The sequence below is a fragment of the Charadrius vociferus genome, unplaced genomic scaffold, assembly GCF_000708025.1.
Source record: "Charadrius vociferus isolate BGI_N301 unplaced genomic scaffold, ASM70802v2 scaffold255, whole genome shotgun sequence".
Classification (NCBI taxonomy): domain Eukaryota; kingdom Metazoa; phylum Chordata; class Aves; order Charadriiformes; family Charadriidae; genus Charadrius; species Charadrius vociferus.
In genome coordinates this window covers 2,748,504-2,774,243 of record NW_009648785.1, presented here as the reverse complement: position 1 = coordinate 2,774,243, position 25,740 = coordinate 2,748,504, and the positions used below count along the sequence as shown (strand labels likewise).

General features: G+C 36.6%; 1 protein-coding gene across 1 annotated transcript in view; it reads right to left on the bottom strand.

Annotated features, from left to right (window-relative positions):
* The window catches only part of UBE3C (ubiquitin protein ligase E3C), a 79,026-nt gene that overhangs the window by 27,294 nt on the left and 25,992 nt on the right, over window positions 1–25,740 (bottom strand). The window contains exons 11-18 of the mRNA XM_009886774.1: window positions 21,911–21,997; window positions 19,011–19,168; window positions 18,208–18,440; window positions 13,038–13,142; window positions 11,160–11,247; window positions 7,568–7,665; window positions 4,131–4,263; window positions 2,001–2,248 (exon numbers count right to left, since the gene is read on the bottom strand). Of these exons, the coding sequence (XP_009885076.1) occupies window positions 2,001–2,248; window positions 4,131–4,263; window positions 7,568–7,665; window positions 11,160–11,247; window positions 13,038–13,142; window positions 18,208–18,440; window positions 19,011–19,168; window positions 21,911–21,997 (1,150 nt within the window). The remainder of the gene's footprint in view (window positions 1–2,000; window positions 2,249–4,130; window positions 4,264–7,567; window positions 7,666–11,159; window positions 11,248–13,037; window positions 13,143–18,207; window positions 18,441–19,010; window positions 19,169–21,910; window positions 21,998–25,740) is intronic.

The following is a 25,740-nucleotide window of genomic DNA, read 5'->3' as shown; positions in this document are numbered from 1 at the left end:
GCTGAAAAGAAAAAGTGAATTAAGTGTAAATCTATGGTACTGAAAGTTAAATGCATTTGGATATTACCATGAAACAGTTACCAAGAAACAGAGAATTTCTAAAAATTATTATATTTTAATGTATTTGTTTTCTGATAACGTTGAAACTTTTTACGTGAGAGTTTTTGGTGGCAGCGCTCTTTACATACTGGTTTCCACAAATAAGAAATTGCTGTGGATGCCTGATTGCTTCCTTTGCACTATATCTATTTTGTTTACAAAGGGGCTTTTAATAATCCACTATTGCTCTCAAATAACCCTGTGCAAAGCATAAAATGGACACATTTTTGAAAATGGGTGAGTGAGTATTCAATAACTTAACCACGATCACAATACTGGCAGGTTTTGAATAGTATGGTCGTGCCTTATCTTTCTGTTTAATTCATCAAGTCTCTAAATACACTACTAAAAAGGTGTCTGTGCACCTGGGTAAGGGTAATTATTAAGTAACACTGTCAATTCTTACCTTATGTAAACATACTGCAAATACAAAAACAATTTGTGCTTTCAAAATGTTAAGTAATAGATCCTCTGATTTTAAAAAGACGAAACCAAAACTATCCTTGTAGCACTCTATGGGAGAGAAAACACATTTTGCCACTTCCATCTAACATTTGAAATATAATTACAGAAAGCAATGTGTTGTTTTGACAGAGGAACTTGCAGATTGAAAATTACAATCTTTTTTTTTTTTTTTAAATAATGCTCCAAACTTCCCCTTGACAATTCAGCCCTGCCCCATTCCTAGGTAAACATTTTTGGAGTAAATAACTTCCTCACAATACTACAGTAGTATTCGCTTCCCCACTCCAAAAATTGTAGATGCAGAAAGAAAATGAAGCCTTGAATATGTAACGTAGGTCATAATTACAAACCATTGTATTAGTACTGAATCCATCTCCCATTAAGAGCAGGAACATCCTTCAAAGATTATTTTATTGAAAAGGCTGATTTGAAATTTTTATTATTTAACAAGTTTGGATGTTGCAATAGCTAGGATGCATTAGCAGAGAATTTGCCTACAAAGTGGCAGTTTAATCTAAATCAGTTGTCTGGCAAATCTGAAGAACAGCACTCCGTTTCAACAACTCAAGTTTGCCAACAACATCCTCTTCAACCGCTTCCAGCTACACTAAAAGGACATCTAACTGTATGTTAAATCTCACTGCGAGTCAGAAGGATTTTTAGCTTCCAGAATAACCCAGGCAGTTAAATGGGATTTTTACATCTTAAATACCTTCAGTTTTAGACAACTGAGTAGCAATCAACACGTTTTTTTCTCAAATTGAATTTATATTCCAAACTTTGTTTTGCAATTATTAGCTTTACAAAAATTATTTCAAGGGCTTAGGAGGAAATAGCCTTAGTACTAAACCTGAGCATAAAAGAAAACTGAGTGTAACAGTTTCTCTCTTTCCCCCCACCCTCCTTCATTTTTAATCTAGCTCAACAAGTGTTGAACATTCACAACACCAAAATACCCAGCACTAAAACAAAGATGCAAAATGTATGAAAAAACAGACAGAATAAATGGAAGTTAAGTGCATATGGCTCTTCAGTATGGTAAGTGCTCACAGCACGTTTTAAATGCTAGCAAGAATTGTATACCTCACACAACTAGAAACCCTTTCTTTCTGAAAATATTAATTTCATATATTCCAACTGATGAAAATGTAATGCAGTCAAATTCCAGAAAGCTCCAGTTTTTAAAAAAAAAAAAAAATCACCGTAAGCAGAGTAATTCTATTGGCTTCAATCAACCCAAAGTTAAGCAAGAGGATAAACACAGAAGCAAACATATGCACTCATTGCTCAACTGGCAGTCAGAGTGTCTCTGTTAGTTTTCCTCAACTCTAGAAAAATCTTTTTTTCCCAATTTAGCCCTATGTAAAAACAAAAAACACTATTACTGAGTAATTTCAGTATTGCCATAGCTTTGTATTATACAACACTGTTTTTACCTTTCCAAGCATTCTTCCAAGAAAGTAGTAATGTCGAGCGTAAGAGTCTCCAACAAGCATCTGTGCAGCAGGGTTAGGGTAAAGAAGTCCCTCATTGGTGGTCTTAAAAAATCCCTGGTTAGGATTAAATCCTGATTTAAGTAGTTCATTCAGAAATTCTCTGAAAATTCCACCACCATCAATACCAGCTTCATCAAGACCATGTGCATTAAGTAAGTGAACACGAATGCGCTTTTTTAGGTCAGGTTCTGCAGAGAAAGGAGAGAGACAAAGTCAAGTACAACTATCTGCTTCAATTATTTTTGGATAAAAACACATGTAACTACACATACAAACATACCTACACTAGCTTTACATAAATAATTGAACTAGTAAATAGTACTGCAGCAAAACTGTATTACTAGCTTGAATTTTGGAATATTCAGTATGTGAAACTCACTTTGTACACAGGGTCTTGCTTTAAGAGCCATCAAAAGATGGAGTGGAAAGACATTAGGTAGGGGAAGAAAAAAAATCCTACAAAATATTTTAAAGAGGCCCATGAATAATTGAAAAACTTTATTTATATAAAAGATTGTGAATGCAAGGTTCAACTTTTCCCTGTCTGAAGGAATTGTCAATAAGCACTGCATTCCCTTAGAAGGGCTGACTGTTACGCCACACCATTAAATAATAATCTTTGAAACTGAACTTAATATTTTTGATACTTTGGACTCATTGCTTTATCATGTAATTCCAGTGAGCAAGGTGTGGTAAAGATGGACGCGTTCTGAAGGGAGGTGTTCTGATTGTTTCATGCTGCTACTTGAGAAAGCAAGCAATATTTAGTCCCTGAGCTATGTATACATGACAGGGAAGGAGGACCTTTTTGCTCAATTCACTGAAGGCTTCCGAATATCTAACCAAACCCACAGCTTTTATTTAAACCTTAGCATTGACTACACTTGCATTCCAGCAAAGCAATCAGTAACAAACCAGTAACAATAAAACCTTCTACTGCTTCGTGCTTCCACGTGCTACAAATGCACACATTATGGATGGACAGCTGATGTTCATGAAAATCTTCAGGACCTTGTAGCAACAGAATTTCTCCTGAACCACTGAGTGTCTTACTCGCACTCTCCCAAATGCCTCTACATCTACTAATAACTTCCCATTTCACACTCAGCTAGTTTTAAAAATTACCTATGAGTTCTTCATTCAAGTGAAACACTCTCCTGCTCAAAAATTCTGCTGGCTGGAAATACAGGACAGCTGTTTTTAGCCACAGGCACTGCAATAGCACCACTATCTCAGTACCATTCAAAACAAGAAAACAGAACACAGTTCCATTGGCAAAAGAGACTCTCAAGCATACAGACACACTTTGTCTGAAGACTCCTGAGATACTGAGCATTAAAGTTTAAACTTTTATATACAGAAAATGTTGGTTTAGTGCTTTTGGGGGCCTTATAAAGAAAATCAGTTATTTCTATCTTCCTCTATGTACTGACAACCAGATTCATAGCAAGGAGGGTGAAATGGTCCAAAAACAAAGTCACATGTCAAAACAGGTGACCAGGTAGAGGTGGACCCCAAGTTAGTGCAACCTCTGAAAGGAAGAGTCCAATTTTATAACTTATATAGCTAGAATGAAACTAAACTGTTACTGGAGTCCAATGGAGGCTATTATGGAATATGGAAATTCCAATCACAGGGGAAAAAAAAATTCAGGAATGACTGCACATTAAGCATATAACAACCAAATAAAAATACAAATGCACAAGAACCAACCTAGTACATTTCTGCTATTCCAAGCTTGTTTTCTTAATGATCTCAGTTAAGGTACTACTGAAACATTAACTTTGAAGAGCTCTCTTCTCAGAGAATGTATACATGGTATGTCATGCACACACACAGAAAAACAGATTTTCGGACTTCAATGGCCAACTACCACTATGGCTTCTCTGTACCTGTAAACAAGACAGAAAACTTCACCTACAGATTACTTCCAATTGCTTGCTACAAGCTTATTTGGTTCTCCCTTGTCACTGTTTTATGAGTAATTTTCTTCCTAAGGAAAGGCTAAAAACATAGTAAGAACGGTTAAATATTATAAACAAGCTGACGAGAACTTAATTGTAAACCTACCATTTTCAGGAGAAAGTTTATCATAAGCATCTTCATAAATATAATTTCTTCTGATAGTGACGTTAATTCCATCCAAAAATGGCCCATCTCCTTGAACTTCTTGTTTATCAGCATAGATCAGTCTTTGAAAAATCTGTTAAAATGAGTCAAAAGAGAAAACATGTCATTGTGCAGATCTAAATATTCAATGATAGATGGCTATTCACTACTATTACTGTCTGTTGAGATGCTTCTGGGCACTCACTTTCAAGTGTTGTCTTATCTCTCATTGAGCTGCAGAAACATAATACAGAGCCATGTCCCAGGGGAGGGAAGGAGAGGGGACAGACATGGAAAAAACTTTTTCATGCTAAGATATCCTAAGTTCTTTCTACATAGAGAGGCTCATCTACAGACATTGTGTCAGTGATTCCAGTTTCCTCTCCCTAACTTTCAGAGTTCTGAAATGCAAAGTATTCAAAAACAAAGGGAAAAAAATCACAAGTATTCTGCACACACAGAGGCAATCCTCAATACTACTAAATGATTTTGTTGGTTTTCGTGATGCTTAGGAACATTCCCAGTAACAAAAATGAGGTATCAGTTCTCCTCTCAAGAGCAGTGAGCAAATAAAAGCAAAATAGTGGACACAGCTGCCATATTAAACAAAGAACCAGAGCATCATACCAATTCAAAAAAAGAATGCCAGCTGAAGTACAAACTGAACTTCACATTGTCCCTTTGCAAATCTTCACAACAGGAACCTGTTACAGAGGTCACCTGAAGAGCACCTGTAGCTAACCATGTTTCTACTACACCAAGATATAGCATGGGAGGGGGCTGCCTAATGTATAATACTGTTCAATATACACCCAATCCAGGGAGTGTCCGTTTATTACATCCTCTCTCGCATCTTTCCCATATTCAATAAACAGTCTGGTATATTTTCCAAGGGATGTAATCTCCCAATACTATCACAGACTGCTTTCTTAATTGAGAAGATGAAGTAAGAGTCTCCAGGGATGTTTAAAAACAACAAATTGACCATAAAAGAGGAAAATCTGACAACAGCAGACAAAGCTAGAGTAAGGTGTCAAATCTACAGTTTCTACGGAAAACTAGCTAGTGAAGGAGATGGTCTCCAAGCAGGAAGATTATAGCATAGACAAAGCCAGATTCTTCCTTAAGGTACGTAGCAGGATGACAAGAGAAAATAGGCATAAGCTGTAGAAAGAGAAATGCTGAATGGATCTTTAAAAAAAAAAAAATATCATAATGATACTGATTAAGTATCAAAGGGCTTACACAAAGAGTTTGTAAAATCTCCATCTCTGGAGATACTCAAAACTCAGCTGGACAAGTCCTTGCACATCCTGATCCAACTCTGAAGTTATTCCTGTATGAGGAAGGATGTGGACTATAGTACCTCCAGAGGTCCCTTCTAACCTAACTTTTTCTACAGTTCGACAACATCAAAACACAGCCACAGGTACCTTCTTTTCATGTAAAGGGCATGAGAATATGCTCACCACCATTCTCTTCCCTGAAGCACGGCTAGATACGGGTTACTAACTATTGCTACAACACACTAGATGGAAAGAATGGCTTGGAGGTGTACCTCATAGCAAAATTGTTCTTGATACACAATTTGGACTCCTACAGAATCCAATGTTCATGCCTATGTTAGTCCTGAAAATAAGAACCCTAATGCATAACTGAAGCATTTACAATGACTTCAGACTAACACACAGAAAAGTAAGCAATGCTGACAGAAGCGCACACCCTAAGAATTAACATCACCCTACGCAAGCTGATGGAAGTATTGCTTCAGTAAGTGAGAACCAAGGCACTTGATACAAATTGGATTCATTACCTCCCACAGGTAAAAATCAGATTTAAAGGTGCACACCAATGTGCATTAAAGCTAAAGAAGATAACATCCCCCGGGGTCAGAAGGCTGAAGAGCCTACCATGAAACCGGACTCAGTAATTCCCTGTAAGAGTATCTAGTATCTGGTAATTCAAGGGAGAAATCTCTTGAAGAAGTCAGAAAATGAAAGGACACATGGAAAAACCCACACATGGAAACAGCACTGAGCTGTATTATCACATTAAATTACAGCGTAATAGATGGCAACTGGTCGAAAGAAAAAAAAAAAAACCACACAACAACAAAAACAACAAACACAACAAGACCATGATAAGGTATCTTATTCCCTTATTACAAGTTCTTTTGCAGGGGCAGTGGGAGACTCCAAAAGGATGTTGACTCCTACTATGGGATAAAAAGGACCACACTTGGTCCAAAAAGCGGTATAAGAGGATCTCCTCTTTGAAGCATAAAAGTTCAGTCTACAGCTTTATCTGTCTCTCCAAGCTCTCATCCAACTGTTATTTCAGTTTTTGTGATAAAAACTAAACAAGGTTTTATGAATTCCAGAAACTTAACATATATGCATCTCAACATAGCTTTAAGAAGTCCAGAGGTCGTAAACAGTGACTAAATCATGACACAGAGATCCCTGCTTGAGGTTACTTACAATTGTTTCCCTGTAATCCTACTGCAGTATTGCCATGCAGTACTTAGATGTTTTGTTGGAACACGTTTCATAGAAGCCTGGAAAAAACACCCCTTTTCTACTAAAGCTGTCACTGTCTTTTTTGACAAATACTGATTTACTTTCCCTATGGAACTATCCTTCATTCCCTTGATGGTGTCTTGCAACTTAATGTTTCCATGACAATTCAGGGAGCAGTTTTTAAGTAATTGATACTGTTGACAACAAAAGCAGTTCAGAAAAAAAAAAAAAAGTGTGTGTAACAGAGTAATAGCTTAAAAAAAATATAATACAAACTGAAATAGGTAATAGTACTAACAATGACATATTTGAAGTCTAGAAAACATTCAAAAGCAAACCCAGTAATACAAGACTCTTGCAAGTTTTAAGCTACATACTCTATTAAAGTTCAGCTACTCAGCTATGAAGGCAGATATTTAATCTCTAGGCGTTATTTTCCCAAAATGGACATCCATCATCTCATTCTGAGCAAATCCACCCACTGCACAAAAGTCTCCAGTCTTGACCCTGCAATCTGTTTATTACAGATACACAACTAGTTAGTGCTCTGCTTACCACAAGAGGGTGCAATCACGTAGATCAATCATTGAATCAGGACTGCAGTTTATCATAAACATGCAACTGCTCTCATGTGTCTTGGAATACATATTTCTAATTTTAATGCAATTATTAAAAATGGTAACATAACTAGTAAAAGACGAGAAATTAATTAACTCCAAATGTTCAGTTGCCACATGAGTAATGAAGAAAAACAGTATGGCCTGTCATATCCTTCTGTAGGGAATCAATCCAGTTTCTATTTATCTAAGCACTCTTTTTACACTTATTGAAGACAAAAAACTAAAAAAACAATTGCATATTAGAGGAGAAATTAGGTACCTTTACTCTTTCTTCAAAAGGAACTACAAACGGTAGCTCTGTCAGAATTGCAAGTTGTCGTTCTTCAGATACAGAAAGAGGTGCTGGTTCCAAACCCACTTAAAATAGAAATAATAATTTTAAAAATTTTGGAAAGAACATTTTTTAAACAGTTTATTTAGTATCAAGTGACTCAATTTACTTTGTATAAACATACATACATGAAAATAGTTTATTTACTTAACAGTCACACAAAGCCTTACCTTTCTTTACACATTAGTTTCTACAGGCAAACTGAAATATAAGTAGTGAGAACACACTGAAAACAAAATGTGTATAAAAATAAGTACTCCTGCATTTTTAATTTTATTCAAAAGAAAAAATTAATGACATTTTAATTTTTCAATTAAGAAAAAAATCATCATAGAAAACAATTAAGAAGTTGTAAGTAATTAGAATGTTAATAATTTTCACTGCAGGAATACACAGTATTCCCACCCCAATGATCGAAATAGTTTAAAGGTACTGTGCCTTCAGCTACAACATCTACTTCCAATGAAATCATTTTAGGCATAAAAACTAAGCATTAAAGCAAATCTCACGAAACCAACAGAAATATAGCATTTATTTCAATGGGTTTTCTCTCCCAACAGCAAGGTCACAGCGATCACATTAAATCCTAGTCACTGCAGAACTGGTGAAAAGAACATCAAGAAATTGTATAATGTGTTTAAGAAAAAAATATTAGAAAATAATTGAAGAAGCCACAGCAACAGAGACTCAATCGCATGCAGTTCCCAAGCTACCATGCAGCTCCTTGGAACCTTCTTATACCCACAGAGGATGTTTCTAGGAAACAACTCAACTTTGGGTGATGTGAGTGACAATCCTGCTCTAACTTCATGGGAAGAAACCCAGTTGCTGAGAACATATCTGACTGTAAGTTAATTAACTGCAGCAAAAAAAAAAAAAAAAAAAAAAAGGTATTGCTTACTGACTAGACAGTGAAGTTAAAGGTCCACCTAGCTTCAGTCAACCGAGGAAACAAAACCCACAGCTCCTTAGTTGTTTCATTTTCGTGTTTAATAACCACCTCCTTGAAAAAAGACTCCAGAGACTTTATCCAGACTATTTATCAACCATATTACAAAACTGAAGTAAATGCTTGACATTACCCAATCTGGAAGTTTATGATGATAGTTTCAAGTTTTTCCTTTGGCTCCTACCTGAGGTGACTAGCATCTTGCTGCCCTTCTGCAACAGGACATCACTTCAATGTTCTTTTTTTTTTTTTCCCCCCACTTTCCCTCAAAGCACTTTAAGTAGGGATATTTTAAGCACTAATTTAACATGACATGACCCAAAACATCACTATACTTGATGTATGTTCATTTGTGGTAGGTTTCAACATTGCAAGCCTTTGGAATTCCTGATAAAATGCTTATCTGTGATTACCCTTAGTTTACTTAGTAAACATTTTTAATTAAAGTCAATGTATGCAGCCTATTAAGCTAAGGGTTAAAAGCATTTTAAATAAAAAGTGCATGTACAGCAAAGGTAAACTACTACATGACTTCGACAGTTCAATTATTCCAGTCAATTAGTCAATTTTATTTGCATTTCTCCATCACAGCTTCTTTCTTTAAAGAGAAATATGGGATGGAGTCATCAATACAGAGGGCATTTAGAACTCACGAGTCTGCCATTTAAGTAAATGAAAAAGCACAAATAAACATGACCATATGTGATTCAGCAGTACTTTCATGCTAATTGGCTTTAACCCATATGGAGTCAAGAGGGATTAAACAAGTCAGGTGCACATTGTTACCTGCTTGTTTTCACACATTCATGTTGACTGCACTTTTTTTATCCCGATTTCATATGAAAACGAGGTTACATGAATACACTGTGTCATCTTTCCTCACCATCTCACCTCCAACACACCTTTTGAGCTAACCAGCTGATTTTCAACTGTGACACAGAATAGGAGATTCAAAAATACTAAGTTTTGTGAAAATTTTCAACTGGACAGAGAAGAAAAATTCCTTTAGTGACATGACTACAGAAACAGCAAGGAGAGCTCAGTTATCTGCTCTGTTCAGTGTGTCAGCTTGTCTGACAGCCAGCCAGCAAAACGAGGGCACGTAGCTGCTCTACACCAGGAGCACCAGGAGCTCCTTATCTACTGACTGCCCAGACCAAGGCATCTAATGGAACAGACAGAACTGGTGCTATTATGGGAAGGAAGACAAGGGAGAGAGCTCAAGGTACTATATGTATGAGGGGAAGGAGACTAGCAGACTAGTAGCATGGGGGAGATAAACGTGGAACAGGTCTGACAGCGGAGAGCATCAAGACAGTATAGCTGTCAAGAGCCATGAAGGTCAAGAGAAGAATCAGGAATTACTGATGTAGAGTCCATAAGGCATACCGCGTACAGGCCTGTTGAAGCCTGGCAATTTTTGCTGAAACACCTGCTTTTAAGATTTCATATTATCAATCACTTAGAATAGGGGACTTCCAAAGAGAAAAACTAAACTGAAAAAATATTTCATTCAGAGTTCTGAGGAGTCCTTACACTGGACCAACTAATTGTTACCTGGTAACTAGACTAATAAGGTAATCAGTGTAAACTTATACCATCATAGCTATTCAAATAAAAAATATCTTTATAAAAAGTCCTTAATTTTCAACCTTGGACAAAGCCCTTAACTCTATACAACTCTATGGCAGCATTCAAAGGCTATAGTCTTCTCTAAATGATCTACTGTATCTGGCTAAGATATTCAAGCAGATTACATCATCTTGAAAGAGTATGGATTCTCGTAGATGAATCATTTTGCTGCTTAAAGGCCCCAGTTTAATTCACTATTAAATCTTCACAAGTATTAGTGATTTAATTATTACTTTACCTAAGCATAGCAAGGTAAAATTCTAGAATAGTGGAGATACAAAGGTATGAAAAGCTGAAAGAAACAGACTGTCTGCATGAGAAAGTGTGTATATATATATATAAAACACAACTAAACTAGTGTAAATTTACCCTGATTGCTAAGTTGGTCCAATTCTCTTTGGAAGTTCCATAAAGTCCAGATATTTTGAGTAATTCAAGGGGTTAAGATTCTGCCTTATCTAATTACAGACAATATTTATAAACAGTAATCAATACTTATTGTGGTACCTAAAGCTTGTTTGTTAGTTTAATATATAGTAAAGAAGTTTCTTTATAGTATACAGTAAAAGCAAAACCTCACTGCATCTTCTGCAACTTTATTAATTTTGTATCTTACGCAACTGCCTTTTATACATATTAATACATATATTTTTAAAACGTATCACTTGTCCACCTCATTATTTCCCCTCATCAATGCCAGCAGAGGCCTGGGGAAAGCTGTTATACATTAAATATTCTAAAGACATACACAAACATGTATACAAACACATCTTTTAAAATATCTGAAACAAAATTATGGAAGAGCACCTTGCTTTTGGCTATCATTAAGATTTTTCTAGAAAAGACTCAACTGAGCTCTATAAAAGGTAGATTTTCTTTGCATAAGGCAAACTGTTATTTTGACTAAGTAAAGCAAAAATTTCCTAGACAGTATCTTACCATCTAAAGTAGACTGCAATGGTCCTATTCTTCCCATTCTTCTGACTCTCCAGACATGTCTAGCAGATGGTACATAAAGCTGCGTAACCTAATAAAATAACAGTATTTTACAGTTAAACATCATCTAATTACATATCACAATTTGCTATTACATAGTAAACATAAAACTGTCACGTCCAAGAGTGTGTCTGAATGCCGAAGTATCTTCATTTCTCATCACCCCTCCTTATGCCTTAAAACTGAGCTGCAAAATTAGTAACCATGTAATATAAAGTCCATCTATCATTCAAAAATACCACACCAGAATTTAATGTAACATTGTATTTAATCATAGAATCATAGAATTGTCTAGGTTGGAAGAGACCCTCGGCATCATCAAGTCCAACCATCTACCCTACTCTACATAGTTCTCCCCTACACCATATCCCCCAACACCACATCTATACGGCTCTTAAACACATCCAGGGATGGTGACTCAACCACCTCCCTGGGCAGCCTATTCTAATGCCCGACCACTCTTTCTGTGAAAAATTCTTTCCTAATGTTCAGTCTAAATTTACCCTGTTGGAGCTTGAAGCCATTCCCTCTCATTCTGTCATTAATTACCTGTGAGAAGAGACCAGCACCAACCTCTCTACAGTGTCATTTCAAATAGTTGTAGAGAGTGATGAGGTCTCCCTTCAGCCTCCTCCTCCTCAAACTAAACAGTCCCAGCTCCTTCAACTGCTCTTCATATGATTTGTTTGCTAGGCCCTTCACCAGCTTCATTGCCCTCCTCTGCACTCGCTCCAGCACCTCGATATCTCTCTTGTACTGAGGTGCCCAAAACTGGACACAATACTCGAGGTGTGGCCTCCACCAGTGGTGAGTACAGGGGCGCTATCACCTCCCTGCTTCTGCTGGCCACGCTATTTCTAATACAAGCCAGGATGCTGTTGGCTTTCTTGGCCACCTGGGCACACTGCCAGCTCATATTCAGCCGCTTGTCAATTAGAACCCCTAGAACCCTTAGATACTAGAGAAGCTGAGTTTGAATTCTGAGCTGTCAAACAAATTTTGTTTACTTTGTATTGACAATCAGGTAAGCACAATTTAAGACTGCTACTACTGCCTCTAAGGTGCATAAGCACTATTTCCTAATAACTATAAAGAACTGTCACACAGAGAAACGGAAATCTTGAACACAAGACAAGCAAATGTGCAATCATCAAAAATAAACAGAATAGTTCACTGTTAACTATTCTGTGCAAAATTTCCATCTGTTAAGACATCCAATAGCGCATGGTAGTCTATCTGAGGTGTAGGTAGCTTCTTAAGATCCAAGTTTTCAATGATTCAAAGAACGTACTTGCACATGCATGTTAGTGTTTCCTTTTGCATGCATATACACACTTTTTAAGCTCAAATAATATTTTTTTCAGGACCTCTCAGGAAAAAAAAAAGTAATTTCTAGATAAGTACAGAAAACGCTACTTAATTTTCTTTTATTTTGGAAGAGAATCTTGAGGGTTTTTTCCCCACTATAGAGCAATTATTTTATTTAGCATTTATTATTATGAGAAGTATTTAAAATAACTAGAAAATAAAATGCAACAAAATGCTACCAGATTTTCAATTCTCCTCTGCTATAAATGCAGATGACTTATAGTATCACATTGTAAAGTGGGTTGTACTTTATGGATTGGAAATGTGATTTAACACAGAAGTTTCTTAAGAGACGCAAGACTTTCACATTAGAGAAAAGCAGCATTACTCCAGGTTTTAAGCCATGCTAGATGTGTGCAACGTCAACGTCATTAATACAGTCAGGAATCAAACACATTACCATTGAAACTGTGGCACCTGTAAGGCTATGTGGAAAATAGGTATTACTCTTACCTTATCTGCTTTAATGTTTTCTTGTTCGGAGAGCCAGTGATTTGGTGGGCAGAAATTTCTCCTTGTATCTCTAGATTTCAACATTTTCACTAAGTTTGTGATGACCTAGGTGACAGAAACACACACATTCAATATAGATTTAGCACTGTAAATGAATTGTATAATCCACAAGCAAAAACTTAAGAAAATCTTTCAGTCATGTATGAAATTGTTACTTATTTTTAACTTACAAAAACTTGCTCTTACATTTAAATATCTTAGAATGCAAGTAAGTAATTGTGGTTCACTTATAAGTCATCAAAAAAGCCTGGCTTATTAAAGTCTCATTCCAAAAGCTAAAAACTAGGACTACCTAGGAGTAAGTTGTATGTCAGTTCAGGGAAGCCTAAACAAATAATTACCAGCATTAAATTACTTATTTAAAGAAAGCAAGACCTAACCAGATCCTTTATACAATTGTCTTCTATACAGATTTTTTTTTCCTGTTTTGCTTATATCGGTTTTCAGAACCATTAAACATGTGAACAGATGTCTGTTTTAGAAGACAGCACTACACAGTGCTCAGTTACAAAACTGAGATTCCGAACAATTCAGCTGAATTGCAGGTTTTCTTTGTCCACAAGGAGGAAGATTCTTAAATTTCTGTGCATCTTTTTTCAAGGAAAATGCTCCACAGAAGAATGGAACTTTTGCTTGTCATCTCATGACAAAGGTCACGTGTTATCATTCCACACAAGGCAAATCTGAGACCAACTAATAAACAGTGGGTATTTCTGCCCACAGTCAATAAACTTAACTAGCCAGCACAAGATCGAGTGATGTGCTTCTCAATGGCCAAACTGTACAAAAGCCAACATCAACTTCAGAGAGTAGAGGAGAGGGCAGAAGCGTTAAATTGGCAGCAAAACCGAACAGCTAAAGTTGCATCTCTGGAGTACATGAAAGATAGGCTACTTCTGGTTGCTGCATTAACAAACTAAAGCATTTCCAGCTAAAGGTGCTGAAAAATCATAAGTATCTGCTGATGATATCACCTCACCAGACACTGAGGTGATTATCCATATGTGAAAACACTAATGGCAGTATTTTTCAGGGTAAAGGTCTACATCTGAAGAGACACTACAGGCTCCTTTTCTTGTCAATGAGTATCCTGTTAACATTTTCAAAGCTGGCAGAGAAAAAAAAGATCATCTCATCCAGAAGTAGCTACCAATTTTTCAAAGTTCTTCTATTAAATCCTAGTGTGACTAGCTCAGTTGTTTATATTGTACAGTAAAGCCTACTCTAAGACTGTTAAAGGATCCAACATACCAGATTCTGAAAGTAAAACCACTCCCAAGAAGGGCCTAGCTCAAACATGCCTGAAAGCAGATTACAAAAATGACCAATTCCAGAAAAAGGACTGTTACCAAATATTCTTCTTGTGAGCACTATAAGAAGCACAAAAAGCACCTATACTCCTAAAAATATGTATGTGGGGTGGCTGGTTGTAATTTTCATTTAATATACACATATATACCTACTACAGTAACATTTACAAACTAAAACTTGTTAGGTAAAAGCCCTTTAGTGTGTTATGTCAGTAAGCCCTCTTCCAACAGAAGGTATAAGCATTTACCTGAAAACCACCTAGTTAACAGTGGTTTCACAAATTTTTGCTTATTGGCTGAATGATAGTGGGTGATGATGTGTACATCCATACTTCACCCAACCACAAGCACATCAGCTGGAACAACTATGTTTAATTCATTTTTATTCACAAGGGACTCAAATGATGAAAGGTAATTCTGTCTTTATTATAACCACACAGTCAGAAAAAGAGAAATCTGAATAGACTAACTAGTTTGTGCACATCTTCATAACAAAATTGGGAGGCTGAGAAAAATGGTTATCATGGTCACCAGGGTGTTTTTGCAATTTTAAGATTTTTCTTAGCAGTTTCCTCCAATCCAGAAAAAAAATAATGTAGAGATATCAAGCTAACAACTACTCCATCTCAAACTCAATTGTCATACTTGGTTACATGCCTTCTCCCCAAAGCAGAATCAACTTAGCCCAACACTACATAAAACATAATTAAGTGGGATCACCAGAATATTAAATTACTAGCCTAAAAGACGTTATCACTGCTACAATGAACAGCCATCTGTTTTGCAAGGCAGAACTACAGCACTTCAAAAATGAATAGGAAAAAAACACACAAAGCTTTTCTGAAGTAATCTTGCTAAAAGACAGCCTTAATGGGCAGGTGTCAAAAGTAACAAAGAGTTTAATGGACCTTCTAAAGGATTCTGTGTCTAGATACTATACAAAAGACCTTTTAAGATCCAGTTTGTAAAGTAACATCTTGAATAAAGACAGAACAAAGAAGAATGCTATTAAGGGAACTGTCTGATTACACAGGAATTTTCATCACCTTGCCCTTATAAAATTCAGTGCAGGTTAGATGAGTCACTGAAGCTCTGTGGTCCCATTACCACTATACTTAAAAGAAAGGTAAGAAAAAAAAAAAGGGGGGGGGTGTGTGGAATCAGAAAAAATATCAACGTGAAGATAATGGTAATGAAATATTTTACAAGCAGTTAAAGAATCCTTAAAGGATGCTGAATCAAATTAGGTGAGATTGGAGTTCCTTCTACACAACAAACGGGTACTGAGAACATTAGCATTCTAAACTCAGGACCCCTTCATAAATTTTTCTATAAGTATATATTTTATTGAAAGGAAAGACCCACTTCAATAAATAATATTAAAAGAGATTTTTTTCCCCAATAAAGCACCAAGTGTAACTAAGATTAAAAACTAAAATTCAGCAGAATTAGCAACTTAATTTCATAGGATTAACAGTCAAATAATTTTATTATTTCACAAAACCCATTTTCTTGTATTCATAACTTAAGTCCTTCTATGGAATCTGTAACAGTTGACTATACTATTCAATATTATACCAAGCCAAAAAAGGGGGATTCCACTGAATAACATTTTCAGACGTAAATCTTACCATTTCAAAGATCTCCAACCTGCTGCTAGCAAATAAGCACGTCATTGTTAGCAGTCTCACTTTCTTTAGATTTACCATTACCTTGCATAAGTAAAGACTGTATTTGCATGTATATACAGGAATGTGTTTCATTAGACAACAGTGGCATGGAAAATACACAAAATAAGTGTGAGAAGAGGAAAAAAAGAAAAAAGATAAATTAAAAGCATAGATGATAGGGAAGGAGTGTGTCTTTTTCTCTGCAGGCAGCTTGCAAAAGCTTCAGAAAAGATAAATCTCTCATATACTTGACATAGTGTAAAAGAAAAAAAAAAAGTATTTTCTACTTCAACACCTTAGAATTACGATGAACTACTTTAGCTTTGTTTTCATGATCTGGAAGAACATATTGCTGCCTGCTTACTGGCAAGAGGTTATTTTGAAGCTGCTCTCAGGAAAGACTCAGTGCTGTGTACAGTAGTCGTCTTCATTAAATGAACTTTAGCTGTGTTGAATTTTTATCTGTAACAACAGCTTTCTGAAGGAGTGAATACAGGATGCTTTGTTATTAGCTACTTTTTGGGTAGAACCAGAGCCTTCAAAACACCCTTAAGATTTACATTTGTAATTCAGCTAATGGAAGACAACTCTGGCTCCTGAAAATCGTAAGAGACCGCCGAGTTTAGACAGTTCCACTACGAGTTCCTAACTGCCAAAGTGGGGCAAGAGTAACTTGGGACTTTACAACTTTCTGAATGACAGCAAAATATTATCAAATTCACCCGAAACATAAGAAGTTTATAAAAAGATTGATTAAATATAACAAGCTGAAGAGAAGAAATAGAAGATGGCATGATATAAACGGCATACAAAAAATACCCCTAGTATGCCTTCCTTCTTAGAAAAATAGGCATATTGGGGTTTTCACTTGTGACCTTTAAATTGAAAGTTATTTGGCAATTTAAAGACAAGTAATTAAATTAAATTGTGCAAACATATATTAGATCAATCTGTGCAAATTACAAATTCAGTGGTGCATTAGGACTGTATTCAATGCAATCAAAACATTATCAGTTACTCTCACTGCTATTAATGCTTACGCTCATAAGTGAAATGTGTTGTAAAATCAGGCAGAATAGGCTGGATAGAGGCTATCTTAGACTTGTAGAATGAATAAGCATTCCTTAATTAGCCCATCAGGTTAAGTGCAAGCCTTAATGGGCCTTTCCTAAAGTCTAGCATGACATCTTTCTCCAAACATGGCCAAGAAGAAAGTTCCATTAGCAATATTAATACAAGCTTAGTTGATCATTTTCATTCAATTAACTTCTTTCAATTAAATAGATAGCTTGACAAAAGCAGTGATAAAAGACCTGAAGGGACAGCTGATGACTCGAACTGAACATTAGTGCGCGAGAGGTCACCAGTATTAAACAGACTGTAAATCTAGCATTCAATTTGGAAAATGCATTTCTTCTGCTCCCACTTCTTTAATGAGCAATTTTAGCTGACTAGATGTGTTTGCTGCAGAATTTTCACGACAAGTCAAGCACTCCTTTTTTTCGGCAACAGTTATATTAAGATTTTGCCTGCCAACGTTTTCAGCTCCTCTTAACTCATGTCTTAGATGCCATGGATAAAACCAGCAGAAACACATCCACAGATACCCAGAAATAACATACATTTAGTTTACATTTGCTGACCCACTACTCCATTAGTATTCCAGCCAATCCAAAGGAAGTAATACCAATGTATTTTAGTAGAACACAAACAAAACCAATGCGGCATGGTCCCAATTTAGTGAATCCTCCAAAACATAAATATTTGAGTAATTATATGATTTAGTTAGAATTTCACACCTATATAAAGTTGTAATGACATGCTTAAGCACCTTGCTGAATGGGCGTCCAAGTTAAAACCTAAATTCATTACAGTAACTATTTTATAAAGAAGCAGGAAAATTAAATTAAGAATAATTAATAATTTTGCTAGAAGCAAAAAAAAGTTAGTTATAAGAATTTAATTACTCAAAGTTTAGCACACATGCCAAAAAGCAGCCTTCCCAAATCCATATTCCTTGTAACAACTGTGTTAAAAGCAGAATTAGGGGAAAAAATTACCTACTCTCACACAGCCAGCAGAAGCTTGAAAATTTTATTTAAATATGTTCTGAAAATTGACACAATTTACCTTGAATAATTGAATCCACTTTTTTTGTTCTGTCTGTATACATTGCTGCATTTCTGTATTTTTTGTTACTCCAACACTTCTAAATGCTGCAATATATTCCTCACGAACCTCTGGTTTTGTTTCTGGGTAAGCCAACTTTATGATTCCTAAACATGCATCTCGAAGGCAGCGTGATAATATTACAAGCTCTTCTAGTGTAAAAGGCATCATTGATGATTGTCTTTGACCTACAACTACATAAAATACAAGTTTATGTTTCTTCAAACAACTTTATTAATCATTTTGTTATTTAAAAAGCACTTAATTTCATTGGAACTTGAATATTCATAGATAAAATCTAAAAGTAGAGAAAAGAAAGATCACCCAAAAAGAGCAGGAGCATGTATTTATAAAGGCAATCAGGTCTTGTAATTGTTTGCAGTCCTGATAATTTTAATTACAACATTCTCTTATTTTCTTTTTTGATTCCTGCTATCTTAAATTTTTACATTAGACTACAGGTTTAGTCCAAAAGAACTTCAGTCTTTTCACTAACTCATTAAAAATTATCATGATTAAGAACTTCTATACGAGACCCTCTAAAGCTAGAGTTCCCAAGGTGCAGACCATCCCTTTATTTTATTTTTTCCTCCTTCTTTTTTTCTAAATGTAATCACCATGAAAGAGCCAGCTGACAGCTGAGTGCTCAGGGGACTAACAAGTCAGCCCAGAACACCCTTCTCCACAGATGTCAGCAAATCATTGCCCAGGGAACTCTGCAGCCCTACAAAAAACCACCACTATTTATTATGCTTGAAACTCACCTTCTATTGGATCACCAAAGAATTCATTATCGTGAATAGAAATAAGTGAATGACTAAACAAAGAACTAAAAAGGTAGAAGAGAGGGATGATTCGACTAGAGTCTTCTAAAGACATTGGAGAGCCTCTTGAAATCACCTGAAGGAGTGGCACCATTGACCTTAAAATATAAAACACAAAATTGAAGAGATAGTTAATTAAATACCCTAAAAAGTATTAAATTCAGCATTCTAGTAAAAATATTTAGTAGTAGTTCCTACAGCAAAATAAGGATGGCAGACAGTTGAATAACTACTGTTTCCCATTCTCGCAAAATAAAGTTACTCTTTGTAAGTTCTTGTCACTATAGTATCTCTGTGTCTTGATGATAAACCTTGCCATTAACTGCAGGCTGCAGACTCTTTGCTGTGTTTCTCTGTTACAGAATCACAGAATGGTCAGGGTTGGAAGGGACCTCTGGAGATCATCTAGCCCAACCCCTCTGCCAGAGCAGGGTCACCTACAGCAGGTTGCACAGGACGGCATCCAGGCAGGTTTTGAATGTCCCCAGAGTGGGAGACTCCACAGCCTCTCTGGGCAGTGCTCTGCCACCCTCAAAAGAAAGAAATTCCTCCTCATGTTAAGATGGAACTTCCTATATTCAAGTTTGTGCCCATCACCTCTTGTCCTATCACTGGGCACCAGTCAAAAAAGACTGTTCCCCATCCCCCTGGCACCGTCCTTTTAAAGATTTATAAGCATTAATAAGATCCCCCCTCAGTCTTCTTTTCTCTAGACTAAAAAGACCCAAGTCTCTCAGTCTTTCCTCATAAGAGAGATGTTCGAATTCCCTAATCATCTTCGTAGCTCTTTGCTGGACCCTCTCCAGCAGTTCCCTGTCCTTCTTGAACTGGGGAGCCCAGCACTGGACACAATACTCCAGATGTGGCCTCACCAGGGCAGAGTAGAGGGGAAGGATGACCTCCTTCAACCTGCTGGCCATGCTTTTCTTGATGTAACCCAGGATGCCATTTGCCTTCTTGGCCACCAGGGCACATTGCTGGCTCATGGTCATCCTGTTGTCCACCAGGACTCCCAGGTCCCTTTCCACAGAGCTGCCCTCCGGCAGGTCAGCCCCCAACCTGTACTGATGCGTGGGGTTATTCCTCCCCAGGTGCAGTACCCTACACTTGCCCTTGTTGAATTTCATAAGGTTTCTCTTTGCCCAACTCTCCAGCCTGTCCAGCTCACGCTGTAAGGCAGCACAGCCCTCCAGCATGTCAGCCACTCCTCCCAGTTTTGTGTCATCAGCAAACTTGCTGAGGGTACACTCTATCTCTTCATCCAGATCATTGATGAATATATTGCACAGGACTGGATCCAGTACTGACCCCTGAGGGACACCACTCGTTACTGACCTCCAACTAGACTCTGCACCACTAATGACAACCCTCTGAGCTCTATCTGCCAGCCACTGTTCAATCCACCTCACTGTCCACTCATCTAACCCACGTTTCCTAAGCTTGCCTGTGAGGATGATGTGGGAAATGGTGTCAAAAGCCCTGCTGAAGCCAAGGTAGACAATATCCACTGCCCTCCCCTCATCCACCCATTCAGTCACACCACCATAGAAGGCTATCAGATTAGTCAGACATGACTTCCCCTTGGTGAATCCATGCTGACTACTTCTGATAACCTTCTTTTCTTCCAGATGCTTTGAGACGACACCCAGAACAAGCTGTTCCATCATCTTTCCAGGGATGGAGGTGAGGCTGACCAGCCTGTAGCTTCCTGGGTCACCCTTCTTGCCCCTTTTGAAAACATTCAAGTCCAGTCCTCAGGCACCTCACCTGTTCTCCAGGACCTTTCACAGATGATGGAGGGCAGCTCAGCAATGACCTCCCCTAGCTCCCTCAGCACTCGTGGGTGCATCCTATCAGGCTCCATGGACTTGTGGTGGATATCCAGTTTACCTAACAGATCTCTAATTTGCTCCTCATCAACCAAGGGAAAGTCTTGCTTCCTCCAGACTTTCTCTGTTACCTGCAAAGTCTGGGACTCTGGAGGGCTGGCCTGAACAGTTCAGCAACTCTGCCTTCTCTGCATCATCTGTCACCACAGCACCTGTCTCGTTCAACAGCAGCCCCACATCTTCCCTAGTTTTCCTTTTGTCTCCTATATACTTAAAGAAATCCTTCCTATTGTCCTTTACATCCCTCACCAGGTTCAATTCTAAGGCTGCCTTGGCTCTCCTTGTTTCATCCCTGCATACCCTGACAGCATTCTTGTACTTCTCCCAAGCAGTCAGCCGCTTCTTCCACCTACTGTAAACTCCCTTCTTCCACCTGAGCTTTTTCAGAAGGTCCCTGCTCAGCCATGCAGGTGTCCTTCCCTTGCCTGATTTCTTGCTCTTCAGGATGCACCAATCCTGAGCTTGGAGGAAGAGATGCTTAAATAGCAGCCAGCTCTCTTGAGCTTTCTCAACGACAGAGTAACTTACCTGTATGTCAGCACAGAACAAATCTGCAGGTCCAAAGCCCAAGTTCCTGGGAACATGCTTCTGCTACCATCAATTTCCAGACTAGTCAAGGTATACGAGATAAAACTCACATACTTGGGATGAAGTATTTGGAGCTTCAGTGTTTGTTATATTTATGCTCCAAAAACTACAAAGCATCCTTATTTTAAATTTTTATCTTATTTTAAATAAAGATTTTATTTATTTACCTGTAATTATTTACAACTGTCCAATTCCCGAGATTTTGCTCAGTTTTATGAAATCATAGGAGCTAAGTAACCATTACAGTTTTGTTTTCAATCACCTTCCACAAGCACTGTCACACCACCAATTGTCTCATTCTCTTGTCACTAGCTATACTCTATTTTAACAAAGAGTCAGTTTCAGAGATGGTATAATACATACCCTGTAATCATTCGTGTAGTCATGGAAGATATCAAATGCCAAAGATGCCTCAGGAATCTGGCATTAAAGGCTAAACTATAAAGAAGCCTGCAAGAGGAAGTTAAAATAAATTATGTTTTCCAAAATACTGTATTCACAAAACACAATGTTTCTATAAGAACACTTCTGCCAAGCATTTCTTAAACAGTAACAATTCAAATTTATTTTTTCAAGCTGGAGGTTCTTATTCTAATCAAATGTGGTGAAAGTCTTAAAGCTGAAAAACAAGCATATAAATCCTTATACCTAAAATACAGTTTTCATTACCTCAGCAACAAACCACATGATATAGACCCAAGTATTCCACAGAATTAAACACACATTAAATAAAAATAACATATACTCCAAGTTATTTTTCTGGGATTTTTAAGAATTCTAATATGGATAACCACACCAACTAGTTAACAGGTCACTTCTGTGGTTCTTCTGATATTAACAACCATAGCAGTATTTGTGAAAAGTAGATTAAAATACCTTAGTTTATGCTAGAAGCAACTAGCGATTTACAATTACATAGCAATTTTATTGGTATATTCTGCATGGCAGATACAAATATAACAACATCAATGGAACAATGTCTGTCAGCACAGCCACCCATACACATACATTAATTCATTTGTAGATAGAGAACAGTTTACACATTTGTAAAAATAAATGTGTATGTTCACAAGTCAGTTATATACACGACCGACTTTAGCCCTATTATTTCAGATATGATTACAGCTTTTTATAGAAATACGAAATAAAAAGCTTCTTTGAATTAAAACGTGTCCCTCAGCCCATTTTTTCCTCCTACAGGAAGCAACATATGTGACAAACATAATTTGAAACAACTAATGTCTTCTAGGAAACAAAACAGGATTTGACTGACTAAACTGTCATTTTTCAGATACTGAAGAACTATATTCAGTTAGTTATCCTAAATGCTATTTTCCTAGGTCTCCTAATTACTACTGGAATAAATAAGGTAAAACACAAACTCAGGTCTACATCTTCTCTCAGAGGTCCATAGCTTCACAATATCAAAATTCCCTGTGACCACGCATACAAGTAGGAGGCTGGGAAATGGGAGCAGGGAGGGCAGACTAGCTGCTGCCTGAAAACACAGTATTTATTATGAACCACATGGATAAATTAAAATTTGCCAGATGGCAAAAGAGAGGAAGCACACATTTCATTAAGGAAAAAAGTAAAATACCAGTAAACACTTAAAAACATTTGAGAACGGTTTAAGTGGCAATTCATTTAAAGACATTAAACCAAAAAAAAAAAAAAAAACCAAAAAAACCAGAAGAAAACCTACATGCCCACTCACAAACAAATACTGCATAGTGCCATATGCCTCTGGGTCCTCGCTTACTGGCTGCTGGAGCCCTGGGGGCTCTTTTTGCTGTCTTCGCTGAAGTACAGCTACTCTTAAGCATCCACGAAGTCAGTCCCTTCTTCAAGCTCTCAATTGACGCGTATTCACTAAAAGCCAGTCGCACAGATAAGGAGCTGTGCGAGGATAAAGTAGCATTGGGAAAGGCAAAATTCTTCACCAAATAGGAAAGATAAGAGTTTCATGGGAATTTTGGAGTTTTGGAAATAGAACGGGGGCATGCAGAAGAAGGGAAAATGACATAAAAGCAAACTCTGGTTTGCGATGTGTCTTTGCTGAAGTATCGCCCCTCTTGTTCCAAAACCTTTGAATTTTAAATACATAGATCAATACCTTCAAAAAGAGTTGGAAGCTTTACATATGCCAGAGAAGTTGCACATTAGTGATTATTATGAAGTTTGAGTCAAATTTGAAGCAACTGCAGCTAATGCTACTTTAAGATAAGTTTTATTGTAAAATTAAGTTCTACTTTAAACAGGTGGAATTTCAGGAAAAAAAACCCCGAATTTGATACATGGGAATTTTACTTCCTTCTAAAGTCACATTATTTTGATATTTGGGTGAAAAATATGCATTATTATGTAAGGAAGGGCTTATTATATCTAGCTAATTTAGAACAAGAGTTTGTATTTTAATGTTTAAATATCTGAATAATAGCTCAGATGTCTCGGTTTCTGAAATGAGAAATTTCCTCAGTGACCTTCAGTTTTCAGCCTCGTATTTGAAATGAAAAGTAATTTGGCACAGTGCCGGTAGGTCTCATAGGGCTTCCAAGCGAAAACTTATTAATTTTACAATCATCCCTGGAAATTATGTAATAGTTTTAGCAGAAATGAACAAATATTATGGACACTGAACCTATCACAATGTAATTCATTTTTTCATTCTAGCAATATTCAGCAATAATGAAGGGAAAAAAAGGACAAATCTTAAGAGCTTATAATAATAACCTTTGTCTAAGTTTTAGCGATTTTTATTCCATATCCGTGATTCAGGCAGTCAATGGTAGCAACTGCTATATTTCATGGCCTGATTCCAGAAATGCAGAATGTATTCAACTTTTACATTTCCCTTCCCTGAAAATCTGGTTAAATACAAAAATGCAAATTTGGTAGAAGATGTTATCATACAGCCTACTTTGTCCATATGAAATACCTATGAAATATGAAGCAGATGAATTCATCAATTCACAAGTTTCCATACTGTTACCAGAAAATAAACATGAAACTGGAAACTAAACAGACATGTGAATTAGGCCTTGTGTTACAAAAATTTTACATTACCAGATTCACCTGAAATATAACCCATTGCGAAAGGAATGACTGCAGAAACAACGTATTACTCTCCCACTCCAAGTATAGAAACTGGCTTTCAAAGTAGAAGGTAACAACTGTACACAAAAAAAAAAAAACTACAATGCAAGAACGGCCTTGAAAAGTCATAGCTCTTGAAAAGTTCAAGAAATTTGCTGTACTAAAAGGTTTCAAAAATTTTGGCTTCACATTGGAAAAAAAAAACATGAAAAAGCAAAAAAAAATTAAATTAAAAAATTAAAAAGCAAAAAAAAAGATATTAAAAAAAACTTTTATAATTAAAATAGGTCAAAATCTACCTCATTTGGTCTTTCTCTTTGGCAAAGAAAAGATGTGCATCTGCTAAAAAAACATCATTTCCAGATAGAACTACATTAAAATGACACAACGCAAGATAATAATTCTTGATCAACTGCAGAACATTACAGGGATAGCTTATATACCCTGAACACAAAGCATTATCAATCCACAAGGTTTAGAGATCAGTTAATGTAGAGCCTGAGTGTCCATACAATCTTGATCACTTTTTCCTTTAGAGAAAAAAAACAAAAAACAAAAAAAACAACCACACACAAACACTAGAAATCAAAAAAATTATACATTATTTCTTTTTATATTGATTTTTATAATCTAACTCAGGGGGTTCATTTTCAGTATTTCTACTACTCTAAAAACAAACCAAGCTGTTAAAGTTTAAACCCTGGATTTTTATCCCTCCCATCTGGTGGTTCTGCATTTTCTTGAAAATCTCACTGCATATCACCAACTTCTTTATTTTGAGATCATTATACATGGGTTTGTAGAATGATTAACAATTTTTTGTAAAGTTCAATATTTAGATTTAACATTGCAGTTTGGGAGAAGAACCATTTCTCTACTACCGGAAAGGATAAACTCCTTTCAAGTGGAAAAATGCACATTCTCATAGCCTGTGGCTGAGGCAGAGTTAAATTCACTCCAGCATCTTTTGTTAAGTATCTATTTTAATCATCCCAAATTAAATTATCTGCTCCCAAAAGTAAGTACATAACGATCATTTATTTAGAACCTTGTTTCTCTCCATAGGTAACTAATTGTCCACAAAGGCCACATGATTT